A 20,830-nucleotide genomic window follows, 5' to 3' on the forward strand; every position below is an offset into this window, starting at 1 on the left:
AAAAGTTTCTCCCTTGCTTAAGACATCTTGGTTATTCTCACCTGCACAGCTTAATAGATTGTTTACAAAGGCAAAGGGAAGTTTGGCATTGTCTTAGGAATCTGCTTGAGTGCAAAGAGAAAAAAGAAAAGGACAGAAAGAAAAAGAAATCCACTCAAATTAGCTTAAGTAGAAGGTGTTTTATTTTGAGGAACTTGGAATTTCACAGATCCCAATGGCAGGAATTACAGCTGAGCTCTACCACCAGATGCGTTATGCAGTCAGTTCCATGACACTGCCTATCTCTGGACCGAACCAGTTTTTCCCGAAAGAATACCACCAAGTCCACTAGTAACTGCAGGTATAGGTTAGTATGTTTTCATATCAAATCTTGAGTAAAAATTAAAGAAATTCTGTAGCACAGCAGCGTATAGGACTCTGTGAGAAAATGCTAATAGCCCAGTTACCATTTTCTATCCAGGTCAGAATCTTGACCAGTTGCCATGACTCATCCTCTCAAAATGTTCATGTTGGGCCTTCCTCACTGACTGTGGAACTGTCATGCATTTCTCTTCTGTTCCATGCATATAGGGTTCTGCTTGCTCTGTCTAACTTGGGAAATGGAAGATCTTTAGGGTATGATTATTCCCTCCTCAGCAGTAGTCCTGGCAGACAAGCTGAGTCTCAAAGACAGCTTTCCAAGGACCTAAATAACTTCTTTAAGCAATTGAGGCAGTGCCATGAAGGGTGAACTTATGCCCATATCATGCTTTGTTCCACCAGCAGATTTTATGAGATCATGTCTTTGAGTCACTTCCAGATTTTTAATTTATTTCAGGAAAATACAGTATTCAGGAACCCTTAAAATCAATGCAGGAGACTCCATTTTGAGTCTTGCTTTTATTATTAATATGATATGTGACTCAGAACATATTCTTTTAAGTTATTATTCTCCCCATCTGTAAAAGGGGAAATTATGCTACCTGAATGACCTCTTAGATTCCTTCGACTCATGATAGCCTGTGTTTTCTGCAATATATACTTCCTGTACCTTTTTGATTTATTGCCTTAAACTTTTTTTTCCTACTATTATATCTTCATTGATTTTGTGCTGTGTGTTAGGTCTTAATCCAGAAATCCTATTTTTCAAAGTATATTGGATCTCTCTGTTCTGTTCTCCAGATCTTCATCTTACCTCATATATTTTTAGTCTTTCTTTGTTCTAGACATATTTTCATGTGTATCTTAGCTTGTTGATTTGATTTCTGCAATCTCAATACTAATGTTCACTGTTCCCAACAGTATTAATTTGTTATTGCAGTTTTCAAAGCTCTGAGAGTTTTAATTTAAATCTCAGCCAGCTCTTGTTAACGGGAGCAATATCTCTTCCACTACTGTATGTTAGAAGAGGGGGACTTCCCTGGTGGTCCAGTGGTTAAGACTCCACGCTCCCGATGCAGGGGTCCCAGGTTTGATCCCTGGTCAGGGAACTAGATCCCGCATGCATGCCGCAACTAAAGATCCCACATGCCACAAGGAAGAACCCACACGCGGCAACGATGATTCTGCGTGTGGCAACTAAGACCCAGAGAAGACAAATAAATTAATTAACTAATTAAAAAAAGAAAGAAGAGGAAGCACAGCATGGTAAGACAGTGGCACAGGAGAGCAGCACAACATAATGGGGGAAAAGAGAGGCAGGATTTAAATTCAGAAAGAACTGAGTTTCCAATGTGATCTTGAGAAAACTGCTCAACTCCCTGAGGAGCTTCATCTTTCTCATCTATGCAGATTCGTATACCTTCCTCATAAAGCTGTTGCAAGAATTAAATAATTTTCTGTAAAACATAATTATGTTAATTCAATAGTATATTAGAGAGCTCAGAGATGGCAGTTATTGTTAGGAATCAACCATTCTCTAAATTCTTCTTACATTTTGGTGTGAAGGATCACTTAAGAGTTAACATTTTTCTAGTATCTAACTGCTCTGTCACTTATGTCGCTAAGCTTTCGTGAGCTCCATGTGACTTTCAGCTTTCTTATTTTCCCCACAAACTACAGTACTTATCTTTGAGGATACTGAAAATATTTTAATTTTACATTATTTTGCAAGTATTTTAATGAAGTTTAAGTTTCTTTTCATTACTGACAAATAACCTTTTGACCTTTCATCCTTAAATTTAGTTCTGTCCCTTTCTAGGATCCCCCAAGAGCAAAACTATGCTTCAATGTCCGTAAATAATTGTGCAGACAGAGTGTCTTCTATGGAACCAGGAATCTTTAGTCATATCACACATCCCAATTTAGGCAGTTGATTCTCAACAATGTTCAGCACACAGAAGCCGAGTGGGCTCTCAGTATATGGACCGAATGAATGAATGTCTGTGTTCTGCACCACAGGAGCAGTTCATTTCATGCTGGGAATAGATTGGAGACAAGAGAGTTCTGTTGTCAAAATATTTGGGGAAGTGGAATTAAATAAAGATATAAATCAGAATCCCTTACTGTAGAATTTCTCAGAGTTTTTAATATTCTAATATGCATTATAAGCTTTTAAGATGGGGTTACTTTGCAACAGTTCCCACACTTTTTTGGCCACAGAACTCAACTTATTTTTGAAAACCTAATTAACATCTAGAGGAACCTAGTTTCCTGCATAACCATTTTCATTCTACCCAAAACTCAGACCTACCTTCTGCACTGACTTCATGGTCTGGACTCCATAGAAAAAAAGTTTTTTTATATAAAGATACTTGATTATTTGGGGATTTTGACTTCTTTCTCACAGATTATTTTTCCATAAAGAAAATAATATATTGTCCCTGTTACCCATATTATAGAATGATTTGATTCAACATTTCTTTTAGGCAAGCTACCAGAGACAATACAGGAATGAGACTCTGTCCCAGAGTGCCGTCCAGGTGCTGGTAGGTGCAGCAGGAAGCTTTGGTGAGAAAGGAGAGTAAGTATATTTTCAGGAGAAAGCTTCCATCCTAAGCCACTGCATTTAGGAAATTGTGCAAATGAGTTTCTCGCTTTTGTCCGGTAACTTGAGATCATCCAGTATTATGCGTGCAAGACACTGCCTGCTCTCCACCCCACAACCAGGCCAAATCACCTGCTTCCAGTTTCCCAAACTTGCTCCACTCATTCACACCTCTGTGCATTTGAACCAGCTGCTGCTTCTGACTGAGATGCTCTTCCCTTTCTCATTTTGCCCACCCCTGCAAAGCTAAGCTGTGGTAAACCACTCCTCCTTCTAGGCTACTCAGATACCTCACTGAGGTCAAAGACTTCCTTAGTTCTTCCAGGCATATCTTCCCAATGCACAACCTCTCCTGATATACTCATAATGATTTCTTTAGATGCAAGCCTCCAGAGTCAACAATGAGTTCCTCAAAGTCAGCATGTTAGGGAGTACCCTCAGATCATCCCCTGTGGAGTGGAAGGATGAAGGATGTATGATTGGGCAGAGGACGAGTTAAACTGCAATGCAGTTGTGACAGTGACCACCCAAAACCCAGACATACCTTCTTGTTCTAGATCTCACTTCTGGTACTGAGGACACCAAAATTTCCTGCTCAAGTGGTCCTAAGATTATTTCTAGGACTGCTTGGGCCTTTTCCCTTATGTCATGATCTTACAAGCAAACTGGGCCCTTGGCGTGCACCCCTCAAAACTTAAGACATGTGCCAGCCTGGTGTCCACTCACATGCACTGGCTTGAGATAAAAAGATAAAAACAGTAGGGGGTTAAATAGAAGTACCAGGACCTGTGCTAAGTGCCTGCGTAATTGCCTAAGAAGCAATACTTTGAATAGAGCTTATATTTATTGCCCTGTGTCAGACACAGTTTTAAACATATTACATGTATTACCCATTCAATGTCATAAATATCCTATAAGTGCTATTATTACCTTTATTTTGCAGGTGGGGAAAGTGGGGCACAGAGAGATTAAATAATTTACCCAAGGTTATTTAACTAATGAATTACAGAGCACAGGTTCAAAGCTATCCTACCTCACTGTCTAGTTAGAGAGATCATACTCTTTTCCTAAATCAGGTCTAAACAGTGAACATGTTGATATAAAATAGGAACTCAGGAGCCTGAAAAACACAATAATTTGGCCTGTAAAATATCACACACATTGATATCACAGAATTTTAGGATTCATAGGAACTTGTGAAATGATCAAGTCTTAGCTTCGACATTAATTCCTTCAGGAAGGTTTCCTGATTCCCCAAGACTATATTCAACACCCTCCTTTGTGGGTCCAGAGTGTCCTCTTGTTGTCTCTGCAGAACGCTTACTACAATTAACTGCAACTGTTGTTTGTATGTTTTACTCCACTAGTCTTCTGGATTCTTGAGGGCAGAGACCAGTATTTATGGTTTACCCCATGCATTTATCAAGCATAAAAGGTGCTCAATCAAATATTTTAAAAATCAGAAATGAATCAAGTCATATATACATTCATGATTTTCCATGTAATTACCACATGATTGTATTGAATCACAGAGAACGGAATAACTTCCTTCTTTTTAATTATATCAGTATCCCTGTAACAGAGAAATTGCCCCAATTTTAGGGTGAGAACATCATAATCCATAGGAAGAACAAGGTCCACCTTTGTACTTAAGTCACCAATGCCCTTCCATTAAGCTGCATTTTAAGGTAGGGCCTCAGATCCAGGGATGGAGCCCCATCCTCCTTCTGATGAAGACAATGTAAGTATCTGGTCAGCAGCAGGTAAGTTCCTCATAAAACCAAGGAGATTTTCTCAGCAAGACCAAATCATAGCACATAGATCTGAACTGCCTCAACAAAAAACCCAGAAGAAACCTACAGGCAACTTGGGGCAAATGTCTTTTGGCAGTTTATGAGCACCAACTTCTCCAAGTAACTATTTTTACTCTTTCACTTCTCCACTTGTATTTTCCCCATAAACTCCCTGATTACTTGCCCAGAAGGTGCAAGAAAAGAGATGGGCAAATGTGTGAGTTGGGCTGGATGCCTCATATATGCTTTCTCATTTAAGTTTCCCAGGCTGACGTAAGTATTTTTACTTCCATTCTGAGAGCAAACAGGTTAATGAGGTAATTTGTTCACTACCACCCAGATAATGGAGGATCAAACACAAAAACCCACATATATTTGAATCCCAAATATTTGAATCATGGTATGCTTTCTCTCCCTGAAACTTGACTTCTCTATTTTGAACCATTTATCTCCTTTTTTTTTTTTTTTTTACTCTCTGTTTAATGATGAGTCCCACAATCTAACTTCATAATTATATATCCACCTTCATCTACATCTTCATGACTTGGACCTATGACCATGAAAGTGTCTCATTTCCTGTCGTCACTGGACAAAATAGTTTTCCTGCCTCCTGACAATACTGCATTAAACTTATCTCAAAAAATTTAAAGCATATTTAAAGGTTCTTCTTCTTTTTTCTTTTTTTAAGATATATAAGTGCAGAGACAATAAAGAATTATTCTGAAAGCAAAAAAATTCTTGTCTTTACTAGAAAAGTATTGCTCAACTGGGTGTATAATACGAAAAAGGAAAAAGGGATCCCATCAAGGTAAGTGCTTTTAAACCTTACTAGAAATGTTATTATAATCATTTGAAATTTCCTTTTATTTATTTTTAAAAATTTATATCCTGAATACTTTGTAAAATATTTTGAGGTGGTTTACAACTAAATTACTTATATACATACAAAAAGTTACTTAAAGAAAAAAAGATATAGCGTAATAACTTTTATTATAGAGGTAAATTTCATACAAGATTAAACATTAACCATTTTTAGTGTACCATTCAGGGTTATTTAGTATATTCACGTTGGGCAACCATCTCCTCTGTCAAATTCCACAGCATTTTCATTGCCCCAAATGTAAATCCAGTACCCATTAAGCTCTTCATTCTCTCTTCCCCGCCCCCCGCCCCCCCCCAGCTCCTGGATAGCACTAGTCTGCTTTCTGTCTCTATGAATTTACCTATTCCAAATGTATTATATAGGTAGAATCATATAACATATAGCCTTCGGTTTATGGATTCTTTTTTTTTTAACATCTTTATTGGAGTATAATTGCTTTACAATGGTACGTTAGTTTCTGCTTTATAAAGAAGTGAATCAGCTATACATATACATATATCCCCATATCTCTTCCCTCTTGCGTCTCCCTCCCTCCCACCCTCCCTATCCCACCCTGGAAGCAACCTAAGTGTCCATCGACAGATGAATGGATAAAGAAGATGTGGCACATATATACAATGAAATATTACTCAGCCATAAAAGGAAACGAAATTGAGTTATTTGTAGTGAGGTGGATGGACCTAGAGTCTGTCATACAGGGTGAAGTCGGTTTCTGGATTCTTTCACTCAGCATAATGTTTCTTCCACATTGTAGCATGTATCTGTAGCATAAGGTTCATCTACTTTGTAGCATGTACGAATACTTTATTTCTTCTAATGGCTGAATAATAGTCCATTGTACAGACGTGCTGTATTTTCTTTATCCATTCAACGGTTGATGAGTATTTGAGTTGTTCTCAGCTTTTGGCTATTGTAAACAGTGCTGCTATGAACATTTATGTACATGTATTTGTTTGAATTTCTGCTTTCCATCTTTTGGGTATGCACCTAGGAGTAAAACTGCTGGATCATATGAAAATAACATTTATTTAATTTAATTAATTTATTTAATTTCTTGAGGAAACACCAAATTGTTTTCCACATCTGCTAGATAATTATGAAATCAGGAAATGTGAGTCCATCCACTTGTTCAAGATTGGTATAGCTATTCAGGGTTCCTTGCAATTCCATATGAATTTTAGGATTAGCTTGTCTATTTATGCACATAAAAAATGTCATTGAGATTTTCTTAGGGATTACATTTAGTTTGTAAATTGCTTTGAGTAGTATTACCATCTTAAAATATTAAACTTTCTGATTCATGAACATGGGATGTCTTTTCATTTATTTAGATCTTTAATTCCTGCTAGGAATGTCTTAAAGTTTTCAGTGTACATGTCTTTGGTAAAATTTAATCCTAAATACTTTTATGCTATTTCAAATAAAATTGTGCTTCTGATTTCATTTTTGTAGTGTTTATTTCTAGTGTATAGAAATACAGGTTATTTCTGTATATTGATCTTGTATCTTGAAGTTTTGCTGAATTCATTTATTAGCTCTAGTTGTTTTTTGTGAATTCTCTAGGACTTTCTGTATTTAAGAGCATATCACCTAGGGATAGAGATAATTTTACTTTTTCCTTTCCAACTGGGATATCTTTTATTTCTTTTCTTAGATTCAAGAGAGGTCTCCCTCTTCTCAATAGGAGTATCAGTAAATACCAAATGGATATTTTTGTACTATGGTTCTTTTAAAACCTTCAATAGTGACTTAGGCTACAACTTTCTGAGTACTTACTTCTGTTGATGTAACAAAGAAATGGAGATTTGAAAAACTAGGATTTATAGTCGTCTACATTTTAGGCTGTCTCTTATGTATCACTCATCTCAGAGTAGGTAGTACAGATTCTGGAGTCAGATGGCTTGGTTTAGAATCCTAGTCTTTATCATTTATTAGTTGGATAAGTTTTACAGGTCTCAGTTTTCTCATTTGAAAAACGGATAAAGTAATATCGATGTCATATTCTGGAGACTGATATGTGTAAAGCATTTGGCAAAATAACTGGCATATAGTAGGTATTAGTATATGCTAGTTGGGTTCACCTCTGCCTACATTATGGAATTGTTGTAAAGATTGCATAAATAGTGTGTGTAGAAGCACTTAGTCCAGAGACTAGCACTAAGTAAGCACTTAAATGTTAGCATTTATTATTGTGCTAAATAAAAATTGAGTTCTCTAACCAGTGGATGAAGTCACTATCAAAGATGAACAAAGACACAAGGAAATAAATAATCATGAGAGTGAATCAGCAGAAATAACGGCAGATTTATATCCCTAAGACTTCAGTTATTAAAATTATCCAATATAGACTATAAGTATTAATGAAATGTTGAAGTTAGTAAGTGATGGAGTCACAAACATGAACAAGGCCAATCACCAAAAGAAGATTTATATAATGAAAATGAAAAAATATACAATTTATATATAAATTATATAACGTGAAAAAAATATATATAATAGTTTCTACCACCTTTTCATTGCTTCCAAGGTAATTACCCAGGTCAGGTCTCAACACAGCTGGAGGGGGAAATATAGTGGCTGCTTCAGGAGACTACAACTTGTCAGCTGACGGAATTACAGGACCTGACATCAGCAAATACTAGTAGAACATATAAGGAGATGGGTCTTGAGGATATGGGACCAGAAGGCTGCAACATAAGGCCAGACTGGGGAGAAATTTATTGGCACAGAGGTCTTATCCATGATAATTCAGGATTCAACATTCTATCTAGGAAGGACACTTGGAGCTGGTGCTATTATATTCCTGAGATGGTTCTTTGAAGCTTGACCAGGCCAATAACCTACAATAAATGAAGTGCAGATGATAAAATTGGAATATTTAACTAGGTTTATTATATTAGAATGAAGAACCAACTTCATGATCTTGTTCCCTGTGAAAGAACGGAGGATATTTCCCTTCACCAAGGCAACAGTGAAAAACTCAATGATAGATGTCCTCTGCAGGACATGGTTAACCATCATTAAGTCTGCTGTGGAACTTGCCTCTCTAGTATCAAAAGGAAATGGGAATGGCAGAAGACAGATGGCAACACTTAAATGTCAGAGGCAAGGTGGGCATACTTTATTTTGTGGACAGCAAATCTGGAGTAGCAGTCAGAGTGTTTGACCTAAGGATGGGTAACAAATATTGTATATTAAAAGACAATATAGACAAACAGTTAACTATGGTATTACTTGACCTTTCTAAAGATAAAAAGGGAGAGCTGTTGAGCAAAGGCATGAAGTCAATTACTGCAAGATAGCTAAGTCAATTCTCAGAACCAGAGTCCTTGAGAAAGAACTGAAGCACCACAAATATGTAGGATAAATATTTCCTCAATCTTCTCTCAAATGGACATTTAATCATTTTACCAGAGTTCCTGTGCATTGGGAAAAGAAAATACTCAGACTCTGTTAGGACTTTGGGTTATGGCATTTTAAATGATACTGATACCAAAGGCTTGAAATACTATTGTGTTCCTCAAGTTAAACTGGGAGCTTTTAGGCCAGATAATTTATGGAGTTTCTGACCCAGTCTGTCTCATAGAAGTCCACCAGGTCCACTGTGTGGTTATTTCCCTAAGTCCTTAAGTGTATGATTGGGATGAATATACTTAGTGTCTAGCTGAACACAAACATTGCCTTGTTGACCTATATTGTAAGAATCATGGCAGAAGTGGCCAAGTGGCCAAGTGGAACCCTTGGCCAAAATAGTAATGAGAAGCAATATAGCATTCCAGGAGGAGTTTAAAAGCTAACACCAACATTAAAGATTTAAAGGAATTGTAAGTAATTCCCATTATATCCCCTTTAATTTATCTATCTGACATAAACAAATCAGATTATAGTCAATTATCAATTTAAGCAAAAGGTAACCTCAAGTGTAATGCTGTGCCAGATGTGATTTTATTGCTGGAAGAAATTTTAAAAAGCAGTCTGTTCTCTCAACCAAGATGGTGGCATTGAGGCTCCTGAACTCAATTCCTTCCATGGACACACCAAACCTACAGCTAAACATGGATGAGTTCTCCTTGAAAGAAATCCAGAAACTATCTGAGCAACTCCTACACATCAGGCTAATGAGAAAATACCTACTTTGAAACAGGTAGGAAAGGCTGAGACACACTTTCACCATAAAACTCACCCCCTGGCACAGACATACAATCGGAAGGGAACACACAGCTCCCAGTCTCTCCCAAGAAGCAAAGGATTTGAGCCCAATATCTAGCACTCCAACTTTTAAGACTTCACCCTAGGGGATGGGCCCCCAAAATACCTAATTCTAAAATCTAATGAGGCTTATAACCACAAAATACACAAGACTAGAGCAGACAAAGAAACAGTTCTTAATGGGTTCATGAGGATGTTGTCTCCTTGGAAGGAGCTTGTGTAAAATTTGGCACCCTGGATTTTGTGGCTGCCACACAAAGGACACACCTCTTGATTGCCTGGCTCTAGTGGCCAAGGGGGCTTGTATTTTAGGACCCACAGGACTGTAGCAAACAAAGAAACACTTCTTAATGGACTACAGCTCCAGGGCTCAGTGCAGATGGAGCAGATAGAAATACCCATCTCCCAGTCTTTCCCTGAAAGAAGTCTATTTGCCTACCTCAAAAGCTGCTACCTGAGGAGTCCAGTTTCCAAACAGCTTGCATCTAGGTGATGAATGATACTCTCCACAATGGGACACAAACAGGTCTTGGCACATCCTCAACTACTGGGAGCCACTAAGAGCAAATAAGGCAGCTTGGACAATCACGAAGGTCTGAGAGACAACCAAGAGCTCAGGCTAGGCTGAATGATAAGGTTTATCTACACAAGACCAGTCCATCAAGACTGAAAGAGGTGGCTGTTTTATCTAATGTGCAGAAACCAACACAGAGCATGAAGGAAAATGAAGAAACAGAGGAATATGTTCCAAACAAAAGAACAGAATAAAACTCCAGAAACACCTTAATGAAATTTAGATAAGTGATTTATCTCTTAGAGATATCTGTTAGAGTGATTTATCTGTTAGAGAGATCAAAGATGCTCACTAGGGTCAGAAGAAGAATATATAAACAAAGGGGAAAATTTAACAAAGAGATAAACAGTATAAATATGTCCCAAACAGAAATCACAGAGCTGAAGAATAACTGAGCTGAAACATTCAATAGAGGGGTTTAACAGCAGACTAAATCAAGCAGAAAAAAGGATAAGCAAACTCAAAGACAAGGCAGCAGAATTCATCCAATCTGAGGAGGAAAAAAAAGAATGAAAAAGAGTGAAGATAGCTTAAATGACTCATGGGATACCATCAGGTGGACCAGTATTTACATTATAGGGGTCCCAGAAGAAGAGAGAAAGAAAGGGGCAGCAAACTTATTCAAAAAACTAATGGCAGGAAACTTTCTTTACATAGGGAAAGAAACAGACATCCAGATCCAGGAAACTCAGAAATTTCCAAATATGATTAATCCAAAGAGACCCACACCTAGACACATTAGGTAATTAAATTGTCAAAAGTTAAAGACAAGGAGAGAATATTAAAAGGAGCAAGAGAAAAACAATTTGTTACATACAAGGGACACACACACACCAATAAGGCTATCAGCATGTTTTTCAGCAGAAGCTTTGTAGGTCAGAAGAGAGTAGCATAATATACTCAAAGTACTGAAAAAAAAAAAAAAAGAAAAAACTACCAACCAAGAATTCCCTACCCAACAAAACTGTTCAGAATTGAAGAAGAGATAATGAGTTTTTCCAGGCAAGAAAAAGCTGAGGAATTCAGCACCCTCAAGACCAGCCTTACAAGAAATGTTAAAATGGACTAAAGTCCCTTTCAAGGTAAAATGAACAGGAATTTTTTAATAACAGGAAAACATATCAAAGTATAAATTTCATAAGTAAATAAATATATACTAAAATTCAGAGTACTCTAATATTGTAATAATGGTGAGTAAGTCACTTATAAATCTAGTATGAAGGTTAAAAGGCAGAAGTACTAAAAATAACTACAATAATTTGTTAATGGATACACAAGGTAAAAAGATGTAAATTGTAACATCAAAAACATAAAATGTGGAGAGGAGGAGTAAAAATGTAAAGATTTTAGTATGTATTCAAAGTTAAGTTTATCTTAAAATAGACTGTTATAAATATAAACATGTTTTATGTAAACCTCATGGTAACCACAAAGCAGAAAACAATAGTAGATACACAAAAGATAAAGAGAAAGGAATCTAAGCGTACCACTACTGAAAATCATCAGTAGATAGGTATGGATTTACTATTGCCATTTGATAATTGTTTTCTTGCTACTTTATATAGTTCTTTGTTCATTTCACATTCTCTTATCTCTTAAATTGATGCAGCACTGTGGAAAACAGTATGGAGACTCCTCAAAAAATTAAAAATAGAACTACCACATGATCTAGCAATCCCACTTCTGAGTATATATCCAAAAGAATTAAAAACAAGATATCAAAGAGATATTTGCACTCCCATTTCACAGTAGCATTATTCACAATAGTTAATATATAAAAATAACATAAGTGTCCATCAATGGATGAATGGATAAAGAAAATACAATGGAGTATTACTCAACCATGAGAAAGAAGGAATTCCTGCATTTGTGACAACATGGTTGGATCTTGAAAGCATTATGCTAAGTATAAGCCAGACTGAGAAAGACAAATACTGCATGGCATCACTTATATGTTAACTCTAAAACTAAGTAAAATGAAAAAAATGAAATAAAATAATAGATTTTTAAAAGTCAACTCATAGGGACTTCCCTGGTGGGGCAGTGGTTAAGAATCCGTCTGCCAGTGTAGGGGACATGGGTTCAAGCCGTGGTCCAGGAAGATCCCACATGCTGTGGAGCAACTAAGCCCGTGTGCCACAACTACTGAGCCTGCATGCTGCAACTACTGAAGCCTGCGTACCTAGACCCCATGCTCTGCAACAAGAGAAGCCACCACAATGAGAAGCCCGTGCACCACAACAAAGAGTAACCCCTCCTCGCCATAACTAGAGAAAGCCTGTGCACAGCAACAAAGACCCAACAGAGCCAAAAATAAATTAGTTAATTTATTCATTAAAAAAAAGACAGTCAACTCATAGAAACAGAGAGTAGAAACCAGAGCTGAGGGTTTGGGGAAATAGGGATTGGTAGAAGGTTACAAACTTTCAGCTATAAGGTGAATAATGCCTGAAGATCTAATGTAAGACATGGTGACTATAATTGAGAACACTGTACTTTATAACTGAAATTTGCTAGAGAGTAGAACTTAAATGGTCACACCCCCAAAAAAGAGTTATGTGAGGTGATGGATGTGTTAATCAACTAGATGGGGGGAATCCTTTCACAATGTATATGTATATACATTGTATTGTATATATACATGTATATATGATGTACACTTTCAATATCTACAATTTTTTATGCCAGTTATACCTTAATATGGCTGAATTTTTAAAAAAATAGAAAAGAAAAACAGTCTGGAGAGAGGGCTGAGAAGGGCAAAGGCAGTGTTACCATAAACTTAACAAAGCTTACACTCTATGGCTCCTCCCTCACACTGGCACTGCCTGAGGCCTTGGAGGATTTTTGCAATTTGATGACAGCATCATATACGTATTCGTAATTTCATCTTCTTTTCCTTAGACAGGGCTCCAAATTGTAAAAATTTCAGGTCCTGCGTAACGTGGATCTACCTCTAAGAATAGAGAAGTAATCCAGCACTTACCCACTCTTCAATCAATAATTGATCAATAATTTCATTTGAGTTTTAGCAATAATAATGCATTATTATACTAATTGAATAATTTAAAAATAAAATTAAAAATACATTAAGTAATTCCTCTCACCCACAATTCTGTCTAGCATACTCAGTATAAAAATAATTTTTCAAAGCATGTATGTTAATTTAAAGTTTTTGATAAAATACGACCTAACCTGTTCCACTACCACACATGCTGGGATTTGTTCCAGATTATATGCCTTGACAAGGAAAAATGCTCATGATCCATTGCTAAGAGAAAAAAAAAAAAACAGGTTATAGAACAATATGTATGATATAATTCCTTTTGTATTTATAAACATGATTATATAAACAAAAATATTGGAAAAATATTCAAACGTAATAGTAGCCATCTCTGAGAAGTGAAATTATTAGAAGGTGGGAGAGATTTGCTTTGTTTTTTTTTAATATTTCCAATTTGAATTATCCCTGTCTTATGATCTGAAGTATTTCTACTAAAAGTATAAGTAAAAATGAATGAGAGGTGAGGAAAGTGAGAAAGAGGGGAAACCAGCCTGAAGATATTTAGCAGAGGAAGAAATTAAAGGAAAGTATATGAAGTAGGATGCCAGAAAGTGTATGGTAGTGACAGCTACTTCTCAGAATTAAGCTGGGCTTTGTAGCTATTGATGATTAGGACAGAACTGAGCATACATTGAAATTAATTCAGTGTAATTATTTTATCAGATAAAGCTATCTTTTTTTTTTTTTTACAGACATTGCTTTCTTCGTGTATGTCATAAAATAGTATTTACTGATGAATTTGAGTATGTCGGATACCTTGTGATAGTAATGAATATGTTTCCTATTATAATTTCTTGGATATCTGTGTTAAACGCTATCTATGAGCTTGAATTAGCATATGCTAACTACTCTTTTCTTGCATTTTATATCACGGAGGCACTACTTAAGGTAAGCTAAAATGTGATTTTGTGTGTGTGTTGTGTGTGTGTGTGTGTGATATGTCTAACAGGGTGATTTCCTAATTTCATTTTTCAACACTAGCTACAGACAGTTTTCCAAAGGAGTGTATAAGATTCTCCCTCACTCCTCAAACAAATTTATTCTTTAAAGGTGATTTTAGGGTGACAATAGAAAATATTCATACTTTAAGGATTGATTTTGTATTTGCAGATTTTTAATTAGTGTGTGTCAAAGGGATGCAGAGTGAGTTAAAAAGGTATTGGCAAAGTTCTTTAACTTAGCAGAGAGGTGAGCACCTGGATGTTCATTTTATTTATTTTTTTTAATGGAAGATTTTTTCTTTCTTTCTTCCTTTCTTTCCTTCTTTATTTTTGGCTGCTTTGGGTCTTCGTTGCTGCACGCCGGCTTTCTCTAGTTGTGGCGTGCTGGGGCTACTCTTCGTTGCGGTGCGAGGCCTTCTCATTGCAGTGGCTTCTCTTGTTGCAGAGCACAGGCTCTAGGTGTGCAGGCTTCAGTACTTGTGGCATGTGGGCTCAGTGTTGTGGCACATGGGCTTAGTTGCTCCACGGCATGTGGGACCTTCCCGGACCAGGGCTTGAACCTGTGTCCCCTGAATTGGCAGGTGGATTCTTAACCACTGCGGCACTAGGGAAGTCCCATTTTATTGTTTTTATACTAGATAGATAAACAGATGGATAAGTAGATTGATAGAAATTCATTTATACTTGAAAAACATTTCATAATTTGATTTGTTAAATCCAGTATAAAAGTGGTTGTTAAATGATGGAAATGTATTGATGGGTCCACAAACTGATAATAGTATTGTGTCATATGGATCAAGTTGTAATATAAAATATTTTTAGCCAGACGATTTAAATAGAAGAATCATATATGATATTCAAACAAAGTGGATGAAATCTCGAATCGTTACTGGAAAATTAAAATGCTACTGCAGAGCTGTGATTGGTGGGGAGAGGGGAATGGCTTCACATTCAATCACATTGTATGTAATAAATTCCAATTAGTTGGAACGACCATAGGAGATGTCACCTAATTAAGAAGAAATAAAGCAATTAGGGTTAGGGTTAGTACCAGGGTGAGTGTGAGTAAAGGATTCCCTAAAATCACTTAATATGTACTATAGTGGAAAGAACACCGAGCTGGGATGCAGCAAACTTGGCTCTGGTTTTGGTTTTCTCTGACAGACAGTTAGCTGTTCACCAAGTCACTAAACTGTTCCCAACCTTAGTTTCTTCTTCTGTAAGATATCAGGGTTGGCCTAAATGAGAGGAAATGATCCCTCCAGCTCTGTGGTCTTTGTACTTTGCCAGGTTTAAGCTTCTGTCACAACTGTGCATAGCCATAGCTCCTTCAGTCAGGTCCACTTAAGAGAGCAGAACAGGACTGCAGAGACATCGCTACACTTCATAGCTAAGAGGTTACTCCCAAATGTGCAACTCTGTTCTTGTCTCTCCCTTCTATTTAACTCAGGATTCATCTTCACTGCCCGATTTACAAGCTTGCCTTCACTTATTTTCTTTGCTGTCTTTTCTACACAAGTTCAGTTCTGCCCCCTTTGTACTATGCCTATTAAAATATTCATTATGTTAATAACAACAATAATAAATGATCACTAAGGTACCAGGTATCATTGCAATTATAACATTTCAAATTCTTAAGTTAACACTTTAATGTAGATATATATTATGACTTGCATTTTACAGATGAGGGACCTGAGTCTCTGAGAAGCTGTTTAAGGTCACATAGCTAATGATAGTAGAGTTTGGATCCAACCCCTCAAAGTTTGTGTTCTTTCTAATACACAATTCTACCTTAAACTTTCCTTCTTGTATTTTCAAACTTTTCCCAAAACACTCCTCAACCTATTAGAGTAATGGATCTTTTGAAACTTTCTCAGAGGAAGGGTAATCACTCTTCTATATCTGAGTGCTGGAGTCTTCCATTACCCGAATTTCTAACCATTCTTTAACAGCCTTATATTTAACAAACCCCTCTTCCTTTGAAGCCTACACTATCCTTTTATACTAAGCTCTTCCTCTCCTGTGGCTGTATTCTATTGACCTCCAAAAATCTCCTTCACGTTTCCAAATACTGGGCATCTGGATAAAGTCTTACTGTTGATACCAGTTCTTTCAAGTTCCTAAGAGAATGATCTAACCTATATTCTGTTTCAATAAGAAGGAAATGAGGCATCTACAGTAGCTGAATGGTGCCTTGAGCAGGACCTCACAAGACCAGGATCTGGTCTTCTGCTCCCTAGATTCAGACACTGAATTTCCTCAGCCCCGCCAAATGTGAGCAGACTCAAGGGAAATGACTCTATACCACTAAACACACAACAGTCTGTTTACAAACAAGCATGACAGTTTCTTAATTTGTAATCGAACTTATGCTTTCCCTGGCGTAAATAGGTCTGTCTCCTACAGTCTCTGAATCATAGTGAGTAGGGGGATCAGGCTGCTAAAAAATACAAATTAATCAAATTTACAAATCAGTATCTTAAGTGTTATGATAGAGACCTACACAGGGTGCTATGGGAAAAAAACGGAGTTCCTTACACAGAATAGTAGGTTTAGAGAAGGAAGGCTATTAAGGAAAGGAGATGCTTGAGTTGAATTCTGAATAATGAATAGGAGTCAAAGTAGGGAGTATGTGAGTGGACAACAAGAACAAGGGAACACTTAGAAGCAACAATGTGACACATACAAGGAACAATATTCCTAATGACAGGAGCTTAGGGATGGGTTGGTCACGATGCAGATTGGAGAGATGTTAAATCTGTGAGGAGGATATGGAAAATGAGACAGGAGACACAGACGTGAATTAAATAATAAAGGGCCTCATGGGTCAGGCTATCTCAACCACTTCCCTGGCATCAACTACCATTCATAGTCTAATGATTCCCAAACTCATGTCTCCAGCTCAGATTTTATTCCGAGCCTCAGATCATATAGACAACTGATGACTGGATCTCTTCAATAAAATACTGTGCAAACATCTCAAACAGCATATTCAAAACAAATGTATCATCTCTAAACCTACTCTTGCTTCAAAATTCCCCTGGAAACCTAATTTCCCAGGCTGGATTCCACAATCATTTTTGACCTCTCCTACTCTCTTAGTTATAGTAGGTTTTCAATAAAATTTTTTTAAATAAATAAAGAATGAATTAATAAGTTAGTAGGTATTTTGAATATTTTATCTCTTGGAATAGATATTTCAATATTTTAACCATTTAATTTCAAGTTGATATGATCACTTCCTAGTATTTTAGACAAGTAGAATCTTAAGGTAGATCAGAGAAAAACCTAACTAGTAATGTTTCAGTTATTATGGAAAATGGTGTAGTAAAAGCAAAAACAAATAAGATAATATAATTTCTTTTTAAATCGACAGATAGCAGCAATGAAGAAGGAATATTTTTTACATGCCTGGAATCTATTTGAGTTAACAACTACATTAATTGGCATCATAGATGTAATGCTTACTGAGACAAATTTCATTAATTATCAGACTTTTGATTTGATTCAAACAGTGATCTTTATAAAAGTTGTTCGATTTCTTCGCATTCTACGTATTTTGAAGGTAAAGAACTATTAAATCATGCAGTTTCAAACTGCTCCTGACTGCTTCATGAAATATGGACTAAAATCAGTTTACTAGTGTTATGGTTTCCACTTTCTGTTGGGCTGATGTTTATATTTTAGATCCCTTTGACAAATTAAATTTTATAACAGATTATATTATGAATATCCAAGTTATATTAGAAATTTGTTTAGCACATGAAAGTACAGAAATACTCATCACAGCTTCTCCTTTGAATAGAGAGCACATGAAAACTCCAAAGTAATGTTTATTCTTATGAATACCTGAAATAAATGATTGAAATCAACAAAACAAACCATGTAGCGACAAAGCAAATAGTATACATTTATACAAATTAAGAAACAGAAAAATACACATTTTGTGTTATATAAACTCATAATATTATAAAATCACAGCATCAAAAATGACCTTTGACTGTCTAATTAATGTCTTCCTATAACAAGTATAATGAGTAGTTATTTATTTCTATATGAGTGTGGAGATTATGGAGCATGGACTTAGGGATCAGCCAACCCTGCTGAAGTTAGGAGACTGTACAAGGGTAACAGATAACCCTCAGCAAAGAAACAATGAAAAGTTAATTGTGGGGTCAAACAGGGAGTATAGTTGTGGTGGACTCTCACTCAAATGAACCATCTAGTGAAAAGTTTAGTGGGAGGTTTAGCAGGTAAAAGTGACAGTACTTTATAGACGGTCATTTTATGGCCTAAGCCCAGAAGATTAATCACATTGTTTTCCAAGAATTTAAACCAGTTGAAAATAGCATGCAATTCTCTCTAAGGGAAATAAGTAAAGAATAAAGTCTTAACCTCACAGAGACATCTAATATTATTAGTTATGGGGAAATAGCTCTAGCCATGAAATTATAGAGATACTATGAATAAAATAACCAAGAATCTTGACAAGTTACTATAGTTACCATTGAGAGCATATCATTTTTTATTAATACCTATTTTAAACTAACCAACATAAAATCAACTATAATTTGTACAATTTATATTAAATAGTGGTCCTGTTTTTTAGCTCGTAACACCAAAGTTGTTGCAGATATTAGATAAAAAGATGAGTCATCAGATGTCCTTCAAGTATGCTATACTAAAAGGATATATCCAAGGTGAAGCAGACATAATGACTATAATTGATAAGATTGCCAGTTCTAAACAGGTTAAACAGGTGAGGAAAACTTTAAATACTAAGAAAATGGTTTATGTTCCTCACCCCTCAGTCTCCCTCACCCATCATGTCTTCTGTCTGTATATGACCTTTGATTCCTGGTTTGCTAAGAATTGTCTGTAAAAACTGAAACTGATCAACATTTAGATTACTCAAAAGGCTCCTTACTGAAGTGTCTATGCCATATTAACAAGTTATGAGGCTCTTGGATCACATCCTTTTGTCCTTGTGGAGCTGTCATGAAACCTGTGTGCAGCGGTCAGCTTCTCTCAATGCAAGTTCCAGGATCTGTCAGGCTACAGATGCATTAAATAGGAAATATTGGAGGACGATAAGTGATGGCAGGGTTAAGCCAACGGACCTTCCTCATAATTCCCAAAGGCTCCTTCTATTTCTCTATATCCCTGATTTTCCCACAGTAAATAATGAAAGAAGTAAAGGATGGGGATATGGCAAATGGAAAGGAGTACCAATATCTTACTTAGAGGGAAACCACATCTAATTCTCTCATTACACAGATGAGAAAAATGAAGCCAAGAGAGGTTAAATGATTATGCCCAAAGTCACACACATAGCTAATAAACAGCAAAGAGAATGCTAGGGCCTAAGTTCTAGACCTTATTTTTCATTTTCTCAATTAGGCAGATTATATGTCCCCACAAATTTGCCAGCTATGTGGAATTAAGCAGTCACCTTTCAAGATAATTTAGAACATTTGAATGCTATAGTCTTTTTTTTTTTTTTTTTTGCGGTACGCGGGCCTCTCACTGTTGTGGCCTCTCCCGTTGCGGGGCACAGGCTCCGGACGTGCAGGCTCAGAGACCATGGCTCACGGGCCCAGCCGCTCCGCGGCACGTGGGATCTTCCCGGACCGGGGCACGAACCCGTGTCCCCTGCATCGGCAAGCGGACTCTCAACCACTGCGCCACCAGGGAAGCCCTGAATGCTATATTCTATATGCTATATGCCCAAAGCTTTGTACTTGAGAACATTGACACTCAATATGTAGTTGAATACAAAGAGCTGTATCTTTTCTCTCTTCACCACCTATAACTATAAAACTATTTTGCTGAATTTTATTACCTTTTATAACCACTCACATTGAGGATACACAGTAGAAAATACAGAAGGACTTGAATCTCTAAGATATTGGCCAGTTTCAGTCCTCATTTCTGCTCCCACACAGTTTGGTTAAAACTTCTATCTCATTTAAGGTTGAAAGCCACACCTGTTTCCAAAATTTGGAAGCTATCAAAAATTGAATGGGAGAGTAGTAGCATGCCTGCAGTTTTCAGAATCAATAATATCCTAAAGTAAGTTACTTTAAGAAAAAATATATGACTTACCTTTAGGCTTCTCAAAATTAGCCTAGGTAATGCCGCTTCTTATCCTCTCCACCACTCTTGCTAGAGTAAAATAAAATTCATTGCACAAAATTCAATTCTAATTCCTGAAAAGTTCCCCATCATATTTTTCTTTAAAGTTATTTTTTTTATTCATTTTATTTATTTATTTTTGGCTGCGTTGGGTCTACGTTGCTGCTTGCAGGCTTTCCCTAGTTGCAGTGAGTGGGGGCTACTCTTCATCGCAGTGTGCAGGCTTTTCATCGCAGTGGCTTCTCTTGTTGCGGAATACAGGCTCT

General features: G+C 36.6%; 1 protein-coding gene across 1 annotated transcript in view; it reads left to right on the forward strand.

Annotated features, from left to right (window-relative positions):
* SLC9C1 (solute carrier family 9 member C1) overlaps positions 1-20,830 on the forward strand; it is a 94,453-nt gene that overhangs the window by 50,707 nt on the left and 22,916 nt on the right. The window contains exons 13-17 of the mRNA XM_065875864.1: positions 2,847-2,941; positions 5,447-5,566; positions 14,181-14,376; positions 17,806-17,994; positions 19,039-19,188. Of these exons, the coding sequence (XP_065731936.1) occupies positions 2,847-2,941; positions 5,447-5,566; positions 14,181-14,376; positions 17,806-17,994; positions 19,039-19,188 (750 nt within the window). The remainder of the gene's footprint in view (positions 1-2,846; positions 2,942-5,446; positions 5,567-14,180; positions 14,377-17,805; positions 17,995-19,038; positions 19,189-20,830) is intronic.

Source organism: Phocoena phocoena, chromosome 4 (assembly GCF_963924675.1).
Source record: "Phocoena phocoena chromosome 4, mPhoPho1.1, whole genome shotgun sequence".
In the NCBI taxonomy this organism is placed as follows: Eukaryota; Metazoa; Chordata; class Mammalia; order Artiodactyla; family Phocoenidae; genus Phocoena; species Phocoena phocoena.